General features: G+C 47.1%; 1 protein-coding gene and 9 non-coding genes across 10 annotated transcripts in view; 2 read left to right on the top strand and 8 right to left on the bottom strand.

Annotated features, from left to right (window-relative positions):
• PIGT (phosphatidylinositol glycan anchor biosynthesis class T) overlaps nucleotides 1-8,538 on the bottom strand; it is a 58,168-nt gene extending 49,630 nt beyond the window's left edge. The window contains exons 1-3 of the mRNA XM_073606341.1: nucleotides 8,354-8,538; nucleotides 5,715-5,892; nucleotides 248-375 (exon numbers count right to left, since the gene is read on the bottom strand). Of these exons, the coding sequence (XP_073462442.1) occupies nucleotides 248-375; nucleotides 5,715-5,892; nucleotides 8,354-8,528 (481 nt within the window). The 5' untranslated portion in view covers nucleotides 8,529-8,538. The remainder of the gene's footprint in view (nucleotides 1-247; nucleotides 376-5,714; nucleotides 5,893-8,353) is intronic.
• A 1,677-nt stretch (nucleotides 8,539-10,215) lies between these two features.
• Nucleotides 10,216-10,297, bottom strand: TRNAL-AAG (transfer RNA leucine (anticodon AAG)). Its single transcript has one exon. It is a non-coding gene; the product is annotated as a tRNA-Leu (tRNA).
• Nucleotides 10,298-10,878: 581 nt separating this feature from the next.
• TRNAL-UAG (transfer RNA leucine (anticodon UAG)) lies at nucleotides 10,879-10,960 on the bottom strand. The gene has a single exon. It is a non-coding gene; the product is annotated as a tRNA-Leu (tRNA).
• Nucleotides 10,961-11,130: 170 nt separating this feature from the next.
• Nucleotides 11,131-11,204, top strand: TRNAI-AAU (transfer RNA isoleucine (anticodon AAU)). The gene has a single exon. It is a non-coding gene; the product is annotated as a tRNA-Ile (tRNA).
• A 3,678-nt stretch (nucleotides 11,205-14,882) lies between these two features.
• Nucleotides 14,883-14,964, bottom strand: TRNAL-AAG (transfer RNA leucine (anticodon AAG)). The gene has a single exon. It is a non-coding gene; the product is annotated as a tRNA-Leu (tRNA).
• Nucleotides 14,965-15,545: 581 nt separating this feature from the next.
• Nucleotides 15,546-15,627, bottom strand: TRNAL-UAG (transfer RNA leucine (anticodon UAG)). Its single transcript has one exon. It is a non-coding gene; the product is annotated as a tRNA-Leu (tRNA).
• A 170-nt stretch (nucleotides 15,628-15,797) lies between these two features.
• Nucleotides 15,798-15,871, top strand: TRNAI-AAU (transfer RNA isoleucine (anticodon AAU)). The gene has a single exon. It is a non-coding gene; the product is annotated as a tRNA-Ile (tRNA).
• Nucleotides 15,872-16,467: 596 nt separating this feature from the next.
• Nucleotides 16,468-16,549, bottom strand: TRNAL-AAG (transfer RNA leucine (anticodon AAG)). Its single transcript has one exon. It is a non-coding gene; the product is annotated as a tRNA-Leu (tRNA).
• Nucleotides 16,550-17,130: 581 nt separating this feature from the next.
• On the bottom strand, nucleotides 17,131-17,212 carry TRNAL-UAG (transfer RNA leucine (anticodon UAG)). Its single transcript has one exon. It is a non-coding gene; the product is annotated as a tRNA-Leu (tRNA).
• Nucleotides 17,213-18,052: 840 nt separating this feature from the next.
• TRNAL-AAG (transfer RNA leucine (anticodon AAG)) lies at nucleotides 18,053-18,134 on the bottom strand. Its single transcript has one exon. It is a non-coding gene; the product is annotated as a tRNA-Leu (tRNA).
• Between the last annotated feature and the right edge of the window lie 400 nt (nucleotides 18,135-18,534).

Genomic DNA, 18,534 nt, shown 5'->3' with positions numbered 1-18,534 from the left:
CGCCCGGGTGGCTGCAGAAAGCGAAATGTCCTGTGTTACTAAAAAGTGAGTTTTGAAGCAATAAGAGCATAATCATACTTTCTTTTGGATCACCTTTCTTTGCCCTTGTGCATTAAAAACATTCTTCCACAACTTGTAATAGCCTTTAAATAATTGATTTATATTGTGAAATGTAAAAAAACAACTTTCAGTAAGAGATAATGGATAGAAATGGGGAGGTGTAAATGGATAAGACTTGTACACCAACCGTTGGCTAATCCCAGGGGCTTGAAAGATGCAGTTGGAGTCACTGTGTTAGTTGAGTCAATGAAGTTTAGCGATGCACAGAAAATCCCCGACAAGATGTTAGTCAGCTCCTTCCAGTTTTTATCGACACTGCAAAAATTAAGAAGTGACATGTTGAAAGGTGAATGAAAACCCAAGAAAAAAAAAAATATTATAGCAAATACCAGTTAGATGGGGTGGATAAAATATCTTGTCCTACCCCCCCCCCCCCCTTTATTTTTAATTGGGGATCTTGCCAGCTACAGATGAAGCCACAGTCACGGTTGATGGTGGTGGGGAGAAGGATCCCACCCTCTCCAGAAGACAGCGATTACTACTAGTGGCTATACAGCTGCTAGCAATAATTGCACGTAAAATATAACGGGCTGGTTGTACCCAAGTTGATCAATCGATCAGCTTGTGTACATTCAGCCTGCCCATACATGATTCGAATCTCGACAGGTCCCTGCTAAGTTTTTTGACAGCTGTGAGTGAGCAAAGAAAAGCTCTGCAGACTTGTTACATGAATGAATTGTGGAAATTCCGGATTTAGATCGTGAGGGGGGTTGAATCGAGATCACGTTTTTTTATTGATTAATCGTACAGCTCTAACTGCTAGATGCCCTCAGTCTGATGACCAGCATCATTCAATCCACTTCCTCTGAGCCCAGGTCATTCTAGACCCAGTCCCAGCCTGTGACAGATGGTGAAAAGAGGAGCATCACAGTTTTAAATTCATCTCTGTCACTCTGTTTCCCTCCTAACCCAGAAGAGCCTGCCATAGGTGAACCCCGCTTACACAGATCAGTCTCCCATTTCATGGACACTAGTGTTTTCTTTGTGGCAGGACAGCGAGTCTCAGTGCATAAAGGTAGAAAAACCTTCAGCCTTAACCACTTGAAGACCAAGCCTTTTTCTGACATTTGTTGCTTACAAGTTAAAAAACTGTATTTTTGCTAGAAAATTACTTAGAACCACCAAACATACATTGATATATAAAATCTCTCTCTCTCTATTATACATCTATATCTCTATCTATATATACACATATACACACCTAGAGAATAAAATGGTGGTTGTTACAATATTTTATGTCACACTCTATTTACAGAGCAAACAGTAAAGTTAGCCCAATTTTTTTGTATATTGTAAAAGATTATGTTACGCCGAGTAAATAGATACCCAACATGTCACGCTTTAAATTTGCGCCTACTCATGAAACTGCGACAAACGACGGTACCTAAAAATCTCCATTAGGCGGCGCTTTTAAAAATTAACGGTTACCAGTTTAGAATGAAACAAAACACAACGCTCAGGTGGGTGGATCCAGATAAATAGAGGAGTTAAGTGAATTGAAAGACTCCTCTCAAGGGTGCTAGCCACTGCTTGCCTGCCATACAAACTGCAAAAAGGAAGAAATGGCTGTACTCCAAGATGATGAATATGAGTCTTTTATTGATCCAAGTGCTAATCATTGCCAATTGCTAATCAGAGCAATGATGAAGCACATGATTCTGTGTGAAACATGTCTGCCTTGATTGTCGTTTTTCCTGTGGTGTGTCACTTAGATGTATCAATAAAGGACTCATATTTATCATCTTGGAGTGCAGCGGTTTCTTCCTTTTTACTAGTTTAGAGTTACAGAGGAGGTCTTGTGCTAGAATTATTGCTCTCGCTCTAACGATTGCAGCGATACCTCACATGCATTGTTTGAGCACTGTTTACATTTGCAGACACAACTTATGTATGAGTTTGCTTCTACGCGCAAGGGATGGGGCGCTTTTTCAAAAAAAAAAATAAAAAAATTTGAATACATTTTTTTCCCTTATCCACTTTATTTTTTTATTTTTACACTGTTCCTTTAAAAAAAAAAAAAAAAAATGTATTGCTGTGACGAGGAATGTAAACATCCCTTGTGACAGTAATAGGCAGTGCCAGGTACTCTTTATGAAGAGATCTGGGGTCTATATGGGACCCTCAAATCCCTCCTTTGCATTTAAAAGCATTCAAAAACGTCAAGTTTGGCTGAAATGAATGCCGTCTTTTTTTTTTTTTTTTTTTAATTTGGTGCCTTTATGTCCTCTGTAAACCCAAAGTGATGTCATGACATCGCTTTCAGGTTACTAGGTCCGAGACCCGATCAAATAAGATAGCGGCTTCAGTCAGGTATCCGGCGGACGTGCCGGCTAGGGGGAACTTGCCCTCCCGCTGCTTGGGATAACAGCTGTTGTCATCACAAGAAAGCCGACAATCGGCTCTGAAAAACGGCACCGGGGTGATGCGTGCAGGCGCATGCATCACCCCGGTACAACCCCTTCAAGCCGAAGGCCGCATATTTGCGTTATGCCGGCGTGAAGGGGTTAAAGTGCATCTATACCCAAAACTGTTTTTCGTTTTGGATAGAATGGGAAAAGTTACAATCCCTGTCAGGTTTTTCTGCTATCTGGGACTCCATTAAAGAGATTTATCCTCACTTCCTGTTCCGGGGACAACCTTTACCGCAGACAGAAAGCCAAGAAGCTCTCTAATAGCAACACAAACAGAAGCAAAAATTCATTTTTTTAGGTTAAAGTAGTTCTGAAGTCTAAAAACTTTTTTTTTTTTTCTTTTTTGTTAACCTAATACACAGAATGCATTAAGGTTTAAAAAAAAAATAAAATAAAAAACACAATATTACCTGTCCTAGGCGAGAATATCATGGGTTAACGGCTGTTCTGTCTCTTTATATTATATAGAAAAATTGCATCTCCCATGGGACTTTGCTGCAGCCAAGAAAAATGAATAAAAACTATTAAAATGCAAAAAACTTTATTGTAAAAAATAGATTAAAATGATTTTATGCATAAAAACTGCTATGGTCTTTAGCTATGCAATGTCATCAATTTTTATCCCAACGGGGATTGATAATATACACCATACATAAACTGATAAGTTGGCTTGCCACCAAATTTTACCAAAGCGTTTTGATTGTAGTCATTCTTCCTGCGGGGGTTTCAGGTGAAGCATGCCTAAATATACAAATAATAGTGGAGAGTATATAGGCCTAATATATGTACAATATTTACACCGCTTTCAATTATTGTCAATATTGTACATATATTGGGCCTATATACTCTCCACTATTATTTGTATATTTAGGCATGTTCCAACTGATATCCCCTGAGAAGAAGGAATGACTACAATCAAACTATTGATGTAGGTGTATGTTATGATCAATTCCCGTTGGGGGAAAAATTGACATTGCATAGTTAAAGACCATAGCAGTTTTTATGTATAGACTAATTTTTATTTATTTTGTACAATAAAGCTTTAGCATTTTAATTTTTGGATCAAATATTTCTTGGCTGCAGTAAAGTCCCATAGGAGATGCAATTTTGGTATCAATAAACACATACCTGTTTCAATGTCACTGCTACAGTGCAGCCAAAGATTCCTTCTGCCGTCAGTCAAACTCATCTGAGGCGGGAAGCAGGGATGTGGCTTACTGGCGCCGTGTGCGTCTGCAGGCGCACACATTCCACAACCCGGCTCGAGACCCAATGAGAGCTCACACGCACAGGCCCCTCCATTTACACAGGAGGTAACCAAAGAAAGAAGGAGCTGATAGCGCTGGCGGGGACTGCCAGAAGAGGAGGTAAATGATCTTCCTGTTTAATATTGTTCCACAGGAGTAGGTAAGTAGAACCTATTTCTATTAAAATACATGTTTTTAGTATAACCAAGTAGCAGGCTAATAGGACCCCTGTCAGCTTTATATTGTTTCTTTCCCTGCTGAAGATTTTCCCGTTACTTCCTGTATGATAAAAGGTTGTCCCCAGAACAGGAAGTGAAGGAATATCTCTCTAATGGAGCAGAGAGATCAGTAAAACCTGACATTGGGGGAAGGTGTTGGAACCTTTTATCCCCCAAAAGACGAGTTCTATCTTTCTGACCATGTTTATGTTACATCTATAGTCAGGCTGTAACATGGTCAGCATAAACACAACACCCCCTCACCCTCAAACCATAACCCCTTACAGAATTGAGGGGTTTTCTCTTCCCAGCTCCTACAAATTTGAAGCCGCTGTGCATGGCTCCACCTACAAAGACATCATTAATTCACAGAGACTTGTGAAAAAAAAAAAAAAAAAAAACCCCAACAAAGTGGCAGAGGAACTGTAGTTTTCAATGGACCACAATTGTGCAAAAGTGAGATGTGATGGGGGATGCAGATGCACTGCAGAACCCTGCACCCTATGCGTAAAGCACTGCAGAATAGTCGCACTGTGTAACACACTCCTAAAGCCTGCTCCCCACCCGGGTGACAGCACGCTCCAGGACCCTGCCCCCCCGGGTGACAGCACGCTCCAGGACCCTGCCCCCCCCCGGGCGATAGCACGCTCCAGGACCCTGCCCCCCCCCCCCAGGGGCGACAGCACGCTCCAGGACCCTGCCCCCCCAGGGGCGACAGCACGCTCCAGGACCCTGCCCCCCCCCCCCCAGGGGCGACAGCACGCTCCAGGACCCTGTCCCCCCCCCCCCCCCCCCAGGGGCGACAGCACGCTCCAGGACCCTGCCCCCACCCCAGGGGCGACAGCACGCTCCAGGACCCTGCCCCCCCCCCCCCCCCCCCCCCAGGGGCGACAGCACGCTCCAGGACCCTGCCCCCCCCCCCCCCCCCCCAGGGGCGACAGCACGCTCCAGGACCCTGCCCCCCCCCCCCGGGCGACAGCACGCTCCAGGACCCTGCCCCCCCCCCAGGGGACAGCACGCTCCAGGACCCTGTCCCCCCCCCCCCCCCCCCAGGGGCGACAGCACGCTCCAGGACCCTGCCCCCCCCCCCCCCCCCAGGGGCGACAGCACGCTCCAGGACCCTGCCCCCCCCCCGGGCGACAGCACGCTCCAGGACCCTGCCCCCCCCCCCAGGGGACAGCACGCTCCAGGACCCTGCCCCCCCCCCCCCCCCCCCCCCGGGAGACAGCACGCTCCAGGAACCTGCCCCCCCCCGGGAGACAGCACGCTCCAGGACCCTGCCCCCCCCCCCCCCCCCCGGGAGACAGCACGCTCCAGGACCCTGCCCCCCCCCCCCCCCCGGCGACAGCACGCTCCAGGACCCTTACACCGTTTAACACACTCCTGAACTCTGCATCCTGTGCATAGCGAACTCCTGAACCTTCCCATTCTATTACATACTCCTGAACCCTGCCTTGTTTTTTTTTTTAGAATAAAAGTTTTCCCCATATTAAACTGAAAACGAATGTGGGATATTTGCAAGGATGAGAGGCTGGGAAAACAATGTGGCATGGACCCTGAGCACCAATCCCATGTCATAGACCCAAAATGCATACATGTGTTGGGTGTGGCATGCCACAAAAGATCACTATGGAGCAGTATAAACCAGATTCACACCAATAAAAATGCACTTTCAATAGGAAGGAAAAAAAAAAAAAAAAAAAAGAAGAAGGTCTTACTCTGTGACAGTGTCCTGGAACCAAACCCAGAGCTCAGCCCCGGCGGGGGCCTGCAGAAGAGGCTGACCCCAGGATCTTGTGCGCCAGAACCCCTGCGTGAACGACAAGTGCAGCTCCTGGATGGAGTATTTGGAGATCACTTGGCCCAGAACTTTGGGAAATAATCTGTAGTGAGAAACTGGGAAATAGAAAGGGAGGTATAAGACAAGTCAATATTAGAATCGAGTACACCTAATACTTGAAAAAAAAAAAAAAACAAAAAAAAAAAAAATAAATAAAAAAACCACACACAACAATATTTGAAATTAACCACTTGTCTATTGGGGCGATTTTTTTAACTCGTTAAAATCTGCATTTTTACTAAAAAATTACTTTAAAAACACTTCTATATTTTCTGAAAGCAGAGACCCTGAAGAATAAAATGGCGGCAGCTACAATTTTTTTTATTAGAACCTGTCACTTAGTCCTGAAAGGCAGTGATGTCTATCAGCAGTGACCATACAGCGGTGGCTACAGGTCAGCTGGAGACCATCACATGGTTGTATTCAGCACACTACAGCACTCTGGCAGGAGGATCGCAGGGTCAGCCAACGATCGATTCAGACCTGTAGCCACTTTACACAAGCTGCAACTCCTTCACCAGCCGGTGTGCAGGTCCAGATGACCAACATTAACAACTAATGAACTACAATTACTGTACACACCGTACGGAGCTGAGAGCGTTGTGATGTGGATGGGACCAGCACTAGAACAGAGAAGAATTCACATAAAGAAACAAACCATCTGTCTTGTGATACATCTCCGACACAGTCATCACTCCATAAAAACCTACCACAAGATACAGACCATTTTTTGGCTTCCAAGGCTCTGATGAAGAGGAATCCCCTCAAAACGCGTTAGCCATTGATTCAGCCTATACCCTTGCATGGGTTTTATAATAATTTCCACTATTTTATCAAATGAGAGTATTGTAACCTGTTTTTATGAACACGTAGTAATTTTCGTTGTAGTCATTCGTTTAGAATTATTATTATTATTATTTATCAACTTGATTCATGCGTTAGATCATGCGCCTCCTTTCTCCCACACACCTTAAGAGGGGCCAGACTGTGGTCAGTGGGAGTAGGAAATTACATGGTTTCAGTAAACAATGCCTCAAGCTTGGTGGGAGGGAAAAAATAAAAAATTACAGAGCACCTGTAATCAGTAGGAGGAATAGTGCCCATCATTGGTGTCAATGTATGGTACAGTGATGAGATTAGTTTACAATATGAGAATGATGTCAGAGTACAGCGTGGCGATGATGTCAGAGTACAGCGTGGCGATGATGTCAGAGTACAGCGTGGCGATGATGTCAGAGTACAGCGTGGCGATGATGTCAGAGTACAGCGTGGCGATGATGTCAGAGTACAGCAGGTCAGAGTACAGCGTGGCGATGATGTCAGAGTACAGCAGGTCAGAGTACAGCGTGGCGATGATGTCAGAGTACAGTAGGTCAGTGTACAGCGTGATGGCGATGTCAGTGTACAGCGTGATGGCGATGTCAGTGTACAGCGTGATGGCGATGTCAGTGTACAGCGTGATGGCGATGTCAGTGTACAGCGTGATGGCGATGTCAGTGTACAGCGTGATGGCGATGTCAGTGTACAGCGTGGCGGCGATGTCAGTGTACAGCGTGGCGGCGATGTCAGTGTACAGCGTGGCGGACAGCGTGGCGGACAGCGTGGCGACGATGTCAGTGTACAGTAGGTCAGTGTACAGCGTGATGATGTCAGTGTACAGTGTGATGATGATGTCAATGTACAGCGTAGTGTTGAGGACAGTGTACAATACAGTGTTTCAGTGTACAGCGTGGCGATGATGTCAGTGTACAGTATAATAATGATGTCAGTGTACAGTATAATAATGATGTCAGTGTACAGCGTAGTGTTGACAGTGTGGCGATGATGTCAGTGTAATAATGATTTCTGTGTACAGTATGATAATGGTGTCAGTGTACAGCGTGGTGTTGAGGACAGTGTACGGTATGATAATGGTGTTAGTGTACAGCGTGGCGATGAGGTCAGCGTACATCAAAGTCAGAGACATTTCCAAGCTCAATGTACCGACCAGCCTACAACCAACTAAACTGACCCGTCTAACAATCTGTGTTAAAAACAAGGGTTGTGGTTTAGATCACACACATTGGTAAATACATATGTAAGCTGCTGGGCTACTTATCCATCAAAATGCCTCATGTGCTTCCACTGTGGAGACTCGTAAATCATAGTAAGGGACTACAGAAAACACTGGGGGTGTCATGATGGGGCTCTGCAGATTACATACATGTATTTACAATCTAAGCCCCTGTTCTTATCACACACTGATAGCCCTTCCAGGGCTCCTGGCTCCATAGGTCAGTGAAAGGTGGGGAAGCGGCCATGTGTGGCGGGAGCGGCGGAGAGCACTGCACACACTCGCTGGGCGTCTTTGCCTCCGTTTCAGTGCAGAATTCAGGCAAAGATTGTGCCAAGATTCAGCCCTGAAAAAGGACAACATAGACGGACAGCGTTGCTGTGCAATCCGCGGCCGGATTAGGTGTGACCCGAGCCGTCATGTACAGCGCGATGATGATGTCAGTGTGCTCCGGTCTTTCTCACCTCTCTCCCTCCTCAGGTCGGAGTCCAGGCGGGTTCTGAACTGGAAGGTGGCGGCGATATCTCCAGAGCGGAGGGGGGTGAGGAGGAGCTCCTCTTGGAAGGAATCATCGGCCTTCACACCCTCCGCCCCGCACACCAGCACCGCACATACTAACAGCGCCCACACACCGGCCATCTTTCACCTGCCGGGCTCTTCCGGTTTCCCCTAACCAACCCCTTCACCCAAACCAATCACTATCGCGTTCTATCATACGGCCAATGCCAGAAAAATAAGGGCGGCAATACCAGCATATCTTCCAATCACAGCTTGTAAGAGCCAACCAATCAGAATAACGGCAAGAGAGTTTACTGTTGAACTGTAAGCATGCGGATAGTGTTATAATGTTCTACGTATGATTGTGTCATTTACACCAGCAAGGCGGACATTAGATGTCCGGCTATCCGATCAGGTCCGCCAGTCAGGTTTTCAAGCGGACCTGAACGGACTCTCCATTCACTCCTATGGAGCGACAGATGTCAGCGGAGACATGTCCACTGACAGCCGCTGCTACCCGATCCTGTCCGTGAAATCCAGACGGATGGTGACCCGTTTTTTCCATCCGTCTGGCGGATCGGATTGGATGAAAACGGACAGGCGGTCCATTTTCGTCCAATCTCCACATAGAGGGGAGCGGGGCTCTGACAGGTCCCTCTCTGCACAGTGAGCGGAGATGGACGTGGCCCCACGTCCGTCTCCGCTCACTGTGCAGAGAGGGACCTGTCAGAGCCCCGCTCCCCTCTATGTGGAGATTGGACGAAAATGGACCGCCTGTCCGTTTTCATCCAATCCGATCCACCAGACGGATGGAAAAAACGGGTCACCATCCGTCTGGATTTCACGGACAGGATCGGGTAGCAGCGGCTGTCAGTGGACATGTCTCCGCTGACATCTGTCGCTCCATAGGAGTGAATGGAGAGTCCGTTCAGGTCCGCTTGAAAACCTGACTGGCGGACCTGATCGGATAGCCCATGTGAAAGGGGCCTAAGTATGGGATCATCATTTGTTCTACTATGGTCAACAACGGAGCCCACAGCCAACCCAAATCACTCTGAGTGTTCTTTCCCCTTAAAGTGAACTTGTTATTAACACAGCTGCCCTCAAAGACAATTGAAATAGCGCTTTCCACTCTAGTAGTGGAAAACATTCATGCAAAAAAATACTGTCTGTGAGAGTGTGGCTTTGTTTAAGAGGTGGCCTCAACAAAAACAGCTGATCACATAAAAATCAAAGGACTGATCTAGTCACAGCCCCAGCAGTAGTAGCAGTATGGATGTTCAGCAGTCCGATGTTCTGCATTCATTGCTTGTGCTGGAGGCCTCAGATCTCTCCACTCCAAGTGGTCACCACTTTATCCATTATGAAAGGTTGTTGAAGTTTGACACAGATGGCCAAGATGCCAACTTATGTGCTTCTGTCCTCTTTCTGAGGAAGCAAGTTGTGGTCCTTTTACGCTTGAGAGTGGACTTTGGGTGCAGCATTCTGTGGCAAGTTCACTTGGCACTCTCCTACAAAATGTGCCAGCTTTTCATTACTGCTGCTTGTTTTTGCTGTCTACACTTAAAGTAGGAGTGTTGAATCTAGCTTACAGGAGTTAGTCACATTCAGTTGGACTTGTTATATACTGTTGATGACATTTCACTAGTCACCAGAAGTGTGCCCTTTGGAAGACTTCTCAAACAAAACATGCAATGAATGCAGTTATTCTAATGCTGCTAGAGCAGAGAGGTAAGTGTTCTTTGAGATTCCAGTGTGTTGGGCAAGGAACTGCAGCAACATCAGAGATGCTTGAGCCCTTGAGGATAGGGATTTTGTTAAAAGAGCTTGGCAGCAGTGGGATTCGAACCCACGCCCCCGAAGAGACTGGAGCCTTAATCCAGCGCCTTAGACCGCTCGGCCATGCTACCTGTAAAAGAGTGCTCGCTAATGACTGAAAAGCGGCGAGACATAGTCTGCATTCCATGCTCTGAATTCATTGCTTGTGCTGGAGGCCTCAGAACTCTCAACTTCAAGTATTCACCACTTTATCCATTATGAAAGGTTGTTGAAGTTTGACACAGATGGCCAAGATGCCAACTTATGTGCTTCAGTCCTCTTTCTGAGGCTGCAGATTGTGGTCACTTTACGCTTGAGAGTGGACTTTGGGTGCAGCATTCTGGCACTTAGTTCACTTGGCACTCTGCTGAAAAGTGTGCCAGCTTTTCATTAGTGCTGCTTGTTTTTTGGTGTCCACACTTAAAGTGTGAACGTGGTATCTAGCTTACAGGAGGTAGTCACATTGAGTTGGACTTGTTTTGTAACGTTGACGACATTTCACTAGTCATCTCATCAGAAGTGTGCCCTTTGGAAGACTTCTCAACCAAAACATGCAATTTCCTAATGCTGCTTTTCTGAGATTCCAGTGTGTAGAGCAAGGAACGCCAGCAAAGTGCAGCAGAAACTTCATAGACGCTTGAGCCCTCGAGGATAGGCATTTGTTAAAAGAGCTTGGCAGCAGTGGGATTCGAACCCACGCCCCCAAAGAGACTGGAGCCTAAATCCAGCACCTTAGACCGCTCGGCCATGCTACCTACAAAAGAGTGCTCGCTAACCATTAAAAGGTGGAGGGACATATTCTACATTCCATGGATTGATGAGGCCGTGGCATAGATATAGCACACCTGGAATTCCTGCAGCTTGTCTTTAATGAGAGCCTGGGATGGCTAAGAAAGACACAGCCCCAGCTGGGCTGTCGCATATTGGCCGGTTAGCTCAGTTGGTTAGAGCGTGGTGCTAATAACGCCAAGGTCGCGGGTTCGATCCCCGTACGGGCCATCCGTGCGCTTGATCTTTATGGTCTCAGGCATGTGTACCCTGTGGCTTTCTGCTGTCCGATGTTCTGCATTCATTGCTTGTGCTGGAGGCCTCAGATCTCTCCACTCCAAGTGGTCACCACTAGGGATGAGCTTCGAGTTCGAGTCGAACTCATGTTCTACTCGAACATTGGCTGTTCGCAAGTTCGCCGAACAGCGAACAATTTGGGGTGTTCGCGGCAAATTCGAATGCCGCGGAACACCCTTTAAAAGTCTATGGGAGAAATCAAAAGTGCTAATTTTAAAGGCTTATATGCAAGTTATTGTCATAAAAAGTGTTTGGGGACCTGGGTCCTGCCCCAGGGGACATGGATCAATGCAAAAAAAAGTTTTAAAAACGGACGTTTTTTCAGGAGCAGTGATTTTATTAATGCTTAAAGTCAAACAATAAAAGTGTAATATCCCTTTAAATTTCGTACCTGGGGGGTGTCTATAGTATGCCTGTAAAGGGGCGCATGTTTCCCGTGTTTAGAACAGTCTGACAGCAAAATGACATTTTGAAGGAAAAAACTCATTTAAAACTACCGCGGCTATTGCATTGCCGACAATACACATAGAAGTTCATTGATAAAAACGGCATGGGAATTCCCCACAGGGCAACCCCGAACCAAAATTAAAAAAAAAAAATGATGTGGGGGTCCCCCTAAATTCCATACAAGGCCCTTCGGGTCTGGTATGGATATTAAGGGGAACCCCAGCCAAAATTTAAAAAAAAAATTGACGTGGGGTTCCCCCTAAATTCCATACCAGACCCTTCAGGTCTGGTATGGATTTTAAGGGGAACCCCGCGCCAAAAAAAAAAAAAAAAAACGGCGTGGGGTCCCCCTAAAAATCCATACCAGACCCTTATCCGAGCACGCAACCTGGCAGGCCGCAGGAAAAGAGGGGGGGACGAGAGTGCGGCCCCCCCCCCCTCCTGAACCGTACCAGGCCACATGCCCTCAACATTGGGAGGGTGCTTTGGGGTAGCCCCCCAAAGCACCTTGTCCCCATGTTGATGAAGACAAGGGCCTCATCCCCACAACCGTGGCCGGTGGTTGTGGGGGTCTGCGGGCGGGGGGCTTATCGGAATCTGGAAGCCCCCTTTACCAAGGGGACCCCCAGATCCCGGCCCCCCCCCTGTGTGAAATGGTAAGGGGTTACTTACCCCTACCATTTCACTAAAAAACTGTCAAAAATGTTAAAAATGACAAGAGACAGTTTTTGACAATTCCTTTATTTAAATGCTTCTTCTTTCTTCCTTCATCTTCTTCTTCTTCTGGTTCTTCTGGCTCTTCTGGTTCTTCCTCCGGCGTTCTCGTCCAGCATCTCCTCCGCGGCGTCTTCTATCTTCTTCTCCTCGGGCCGCTCCGCACCCATGGCATGAGGGGGGAGGCTCCCGCTCTTCTCTTCATCTTCTTCTTCATCTTCATCTTCTTCTTCATCTTCTTCTTCTTCTTCTCTTCTTCATCTCTTCTTCCTTCTTCATTTCTTCTGCGGGCCGCTCCGCATCCATGCATGGAGGGAGGCTCCCGCTGTGTGACGGCGTCTCTTCGTCTGACGGTTCTTAAATAACGGGGGGCGGGGCCATCCGGTGACCCCGCCCCCCCCTCTGACGCACGGTGAATTGACGGGACTTCCCTGTGACGTCACGGGGAATGCCACAGGGAAGTCCCGTCATGTCCCGTGCGTCAGAGGGGGGCGGGGTCACCGGGTGGCCCCGCCCCCCGTTATTTAAGAACCGTCAGACGAAGAGACGCCGTCACACAGCGGGAGCCTCCCTCCATGCATGGATGCGGAGCGGCCCGCAGAAGAAATGAAGAAGGAAGAAGAGATGAAGAAGAGAAGAAGAAGAAGAAGAAGAAGATGAAGAAGAAGATGAAGATGAAGAAGAAGATGAAGAGAAGAGCGGGAGCCTCCCCCCTCATGCCATGGGTGCGGAGCGGCCCGAGGAGAAGAAGATAGAAGACGCCGCGGAGGAGATGCTGGACGAGAACGCCGGAGGAAGAACCAGAAGAGCCAGAAGAACCAGAAGAAGAAGAAGATGAAGGAAGAAAGAAGAAGCATTTAAATAAAGGAATTGTCAAAAACTGTCTCTTGTCATTTTTAACATTTTTGACAGTTTTTTAGTGAAATGGTAGGGGTAAGTAACCCCTTACCATTTCACACAGGGGGGGGGCCGGGATCTGGGGGTCCCCTTGGTAAAGGGGGCTTCCAGATTCCGATAAGCCCCCCGCCCGCAGACCCCCACAACCACCGGCCACGGTTGTGAGGATGAGGCCCTTGTCTTCATCAACATGGGGACAAGGTGCTTTGGGGGGCTACCCCAAAGCACCCTCCCAATGTTGAGGGCATGTGGCCTGGTACGGTTCAGGAGGGGGGGGGGGCCGCACTCTCGTCCCCCCCTCTTTTCCTGCGGCCTGCCAGGTTGCGTGCTCGGATAAGGGTCTGGTATGGATTTTTAGGGGGACCCCACGCCGTTTTTTTTTTTTTTTTTTGGCGCGGGGTTCCCCTTAAAATCCATACCAGACCTGAAGGGTCTGGTATGGAATTTAGGGGGAACCCCACGTCAATTTTTTTTTTAAATTTTGGCTGGGGTTCCCCTTAATATCCATACCAGACCTGAAGGGCCTTGTATGGAATTTAGGGGGACCCCCACATCATTTTTTTTTTTTAATTTTGGTTCGGGGTTGCCCTGTGGGGAATTCCCATGCCGTTTTTATCAATGAACTTCTATGTGTATTGTCGGCAATGCAATAGCCGCGGTAGTTTTAAATGAGTTTTTTCCTTCAAAATGTCATTTTGCTGTCAGACTGTTCTAAACACGGGAAACATGCGCCCCTTTACAGGCATACTATAGACACCCCCCAGGTATGAAATTTAAAGGGATATTACACTTTTATTGTTTGACTTTAAGCATTTTTAAAATCACTGCTCCTGAAAAAACGGCCGTTTTTAAAACTTTTTTTTGCATTGATCCATGTCCCCTGGGGCAGGACCCAGGTCCCCAAACACTTTTATTGACAATAACTTGCATATTAGCCTTTAAAATTAGCACTTTTGATTATTCATGTTCGTGTCCCATAGACTTTAACGGTGTTCGCGTGTTCGAACGAATTTTTTTCCTGTTCGCATGTTCTGGTGCGAACCGAACAGGGGGGTGTTCGGCTCATCCCTAGTCACCACTTTATCCATTATGAAAGGTTGTTGAAGTTTGACACAGATGGCCAAGATGCCAACTTATGTGCTTCTGTCCTCTTTCTGAGGCAGCAAGTTGTGGTCCTTTTACGCTTGAGAGTGGACTTTGGGTGCAGCATTCTGTGGCAAGTTCACTTGGCACTCTCCTACAAAATGTGCCAGCTTTTCATTACTGCTGCTTGTTTTTGCTGTCTACACTTAAAGTAGGAGTGTTGAATCTAGCTTACAGGAGTTAGTCACATTCAGTTGGACTTGTTATATACTGTTGATGACATTTCACTAGTCACCAGAAGTGTGCCCTTTGGAAGACTTCTCAAACAAAACATGCAATGAATGCAGTTATTCTAATGCTGCTAGAGCAGAGAGGTAAGTGTTCTTTGAGATGTCAGTGTGTTGGGCAAGGAACTGCAGCAACATCAGAGATGCTTGAGCCCTTGAGGATAGGGATTTTGTTAAAAGAGCTTGGCAGCAGTGGGATTCGAACCCACGCCCCCGAAGAGACTGGAGCCTTAATCCAGCGCCTTAGACCGCTCGGCCATGCTACCTGTAAAAGAGTGCTCGCTAATGACTGAAAAGCGGCGGGACATAGTCTGCATTCCATGCTCTGAATTCATTGCTTGTGCTGGAGGCCTCAGAACTCTCAACTTCAAGTATTCACCACTTTATCCATTATGAAAGGTTGTTGAAGTTTGACACAGATGGCCAAGATGCCAACTTATGTGCTTCAGTCCTCTTTCTGAGGCTGCAGATTGTGGTCACTTTACGCTTGAGAGTGGACTTTGGGTGCAGCATTCTGGCACTTAGTTCACTTGGCACTCTGCTGAAAAGTGTGCCAGCTTTTCATTAGTGCTGCTTGTTTTTTGGTGTCCACACTTAAAGTGTGAACGTGGTATCTAGCTTACAGGAGGTAGTCACATTGAGTTGGACTTGTTTTGTAACGTTGACAACATTTCACTAGTCATCTCATCAGAAGTGTGCCCTTTGGAAGACTTCTCAACCAAAACATGCAATTTCCTAATGCTGCTTTTCTGAGATTCCAGTGTGTAGAGCAAGGAACGCCAGCAAAGTGCAGCAGAAACTTCATAGACGCTTGAGCCCTCGAGGATAGGCATTTGTTAAAAGAGCTTGGCAGCAGTGGGATTCGAACCCACGCCCCCAAAGAGACTGGAGCCTAAATCCAGCACCTTAGACCGCTCGGCCATGCTACCTACAAAAGAGTGCTCGCTAACCATTAAAAGGCGGAGGGACATATTCTACATTCCATGGATTGATGAGGCCGTGGCATAGATATAGCACACCTGGAATTCCTGCAGCTTGTCTTTAATGAGAGCCTGGGATGGCTAAGAAAGACACAGCCCCAGCTGGGCTGTCGCATATTGGCTGGTTAGCTCAGTTGGTTAGAGCGTGGTGCTAATAACGCCAAGGTCGCGGGTTCGATCCCCGTACGGGCCATCCGTGCGCTTGATCTTTATGGTCTCAGGCATGTGTACCCTGTGGCTTTCTGCTGTCCGATGTTCTGCATTCATTGCTTGTGCTGGAGGCCTCAGATCTCTCCACTCCAAGTGGTCACCACTTTATCCATTATGAAAGGTTGTTGAAGTTTGACACAGATGGCCAAGATGCCAACTTATGTGCTTCTGTCCTCTTTCTGAGGCAGCAAGTTGTGGTCCTTTTACGCTTGAGAGTGGACTTTGGGTGCAGCATTCTGTGGCAAGTTCACTTGGCACTCTCCTACAAAATGTGCCAGCTTTTCATTACTGCTGCTTGTTTTTGCTGTCTACACTTAAAGTAGGAGTGTTGAATCTAGCTTACAGGAGTTAGTCACATTCAGTTGGACTTGTTATATACTGTTGATGACATTTCACTAGTCACCAGAAGTGTGCCCTTTGGAAGACTTCTCAAACAAAACATGCAATGAATGCAGTTATTCTAATGCTGCTAGAGCAGAGAGGTAAGTGTTCTTTGAGATGTCAGTGTGTTGGGCAAGGAACTGCAGCAACATCAGAGATGCTTGAGCCCTTGAGGATAGGGATTTTGTTAAAAGAGCTTGGCAGCAGTGGGATTCGAACCCACGCCCCCGAAGAGACTGGAGCCTTAATCCAGCGCCTTAGACCGCTCGGCCATGCTACCTGTAAAAGAGTGCTCGCTAATGACTGAAAAGCGGCGGGACATAGTCTGCATTCCATGCTCTGAATTCATTGCTTGTGCTGGAGGCCTCAGAACTCTCAACTTCAAGTATTCACCACTTTATCCATTATGAAAGGTTGTTGAAGTTTGACACAGATGGCCAAGATGCCAACTTATGTGCTTCAGTCCTCTTTCTGAGGCTGCAGATTGTGGTCACTTTACGCTTGAGAGTGGACTTTGGGTGCAGCATTCTGGCACTTAGTTCACTTGGCACTCTGCTGAAAAGTGTGCCAGCTTTTCATTAGTGCTGCTTGTTTTTTGGTGTCCACACTTAAAGTGTGAACGTGGTATCTAGCTTACAGGAGGTAGTCACATTGAGTTGGACTTGTTTTGTAACGTTGACGACATTTCACTAGTCATCTCATCAGAAGTGTGCCCTTTGGAAGACTTCTCAACCAAAACATGCAATTTCCTAATGCTGCTTTTCTGAGATTCCAGTGTGTAGAGCAAGGAACGCCAGCAAAGTGCAGCAGAAACTTCATAGACGCTTGAGCCCTCGAGGATAGGCATTTGTTAAAAGAGCTTGGCAGCAGTGGGATTCGAACCCACGCCCCCAAAGAGACTGGAGCCTAAATCCAGCGCCTTAGACCGCTCGGCCATGCTACCTACAAAAGAGTGCTCGCTAACCATTAAAAGGCGGAGGGACATATTCTACATTCCATGGATTGATGAGGCCGTGGCATAGATATAGCACACCTGGAATTCCTGCAGCTTGTCTTTAATGAGAGCCTGGGATGGCTAAGAAAGACACAGCCCCAGCTGGGCTGTCGCATATTGGCCGGTTAGCTCAGTTGGTTAGAGCGTGGTGCTAATAACGCCAAGGTCGCGGGTTCGATCCCTGTACGGGCCATCCGTGCGCTTGATCTTTATGGTCTCAGGCATGTGTACCCTGTGGCTTTCTGCTGTCCGATGTTCTGCATTCATTGCTTGTGCTGGAGGCCTCAGATCTCTCCACTCCAAGTGGTCACCACTTTATCCATTATGAAAGGTTGTTGAAGTTTGACACAGATGGCCAAGATGCCAACTTATGTGCTTCTGTCCTCTTTCTGAGGCAGCAAGTTGTGGTCCTTTTACGCTTGAGAGTGGACTTTGGGTGCAGCATTCTGTGGCAAGTTCACTTGGCACTCTCCTACAAAATGTGCCAGCTTTTCATTACTGCTGCTTGTTTTTGCTGTCTACACTTAAAGTAGGAGTGTTGAATCTAGCTTACAGGAGTTAGTCACATTCAGTTGGACTTGTTATATACTGTTGATGACATTTCACTAGTCACCAGAAGTGTGCCCTTTGGAAGACTTCTCAAACAAAACATGCAATGAATGCAGTTATTCTAATGCTGCTAGAGCAGAGAGGTAAGTGTTCTTTGAGATGTCAGTGTGTTGGGCAAGGAACTGCAGCAACATCAGAGATGCTTGAGCCCTTGAGGATAGGGATTTTGTTAAAAGAGCTTGGCAGCAGTGGGATTCGAACCCACGCCCCCGAAGAGACTGGAGCCTTAATCCAGCGCCTTAGACCGCTCGGCCATGCTACCTGTAAAAGAGTGCTCGCTAATGACTGAAAAGTGGCGGGACATAGTCTGCATTCCATGCTCTGAATTCATTGCTTGTGCTGGAGGCCTCAGAACTCTCAACTTCAAGTATTCACCACTTTATCCATTATGAAAGGTTGTTGAAGTTTGACACAGATGGCCAAGATGCCAACTTATGTGCTTCAGTCCTCTTTCTGAGGCTGCAGATTGTGGTCACTTTACGCTTGAGAGTGGACTTTGGGTGCAGCATTCTGGCACTTAGTTCACTTGGCACTCTGCTGAAAAGTGTGCCAGCTTTTCATTAGTGCTGCTTGTTTTTTGGTGTCCACACTTAAAGTGTGAACGTGGTATCTAGCTTACAGGAGGTAGTCACATTGAGTTGGACTTGTTTTGTAACGTTGAC

The sequence above is a fragment of the Aquarana catesbeiana genome, linkage group LG12, assembly GCF_042186555.1.
Source record: "Aquarana catesbeiana isolate 2022-GZ linkage group LG12, ASM4218655v1, whole genome shotgun sequence".
NCBI classification, from domain to species: Eukaryota; Metazoa; Chordata; class Amphibia; order Anura; family Ranidae; genus Aquarana; species Aquarana catesbeiana.
The sequence above is the reverse complement of the archived record's forward strand: the minus strand, read 5'-3'. Positions and strand labels throughout refer to the sequence as shown.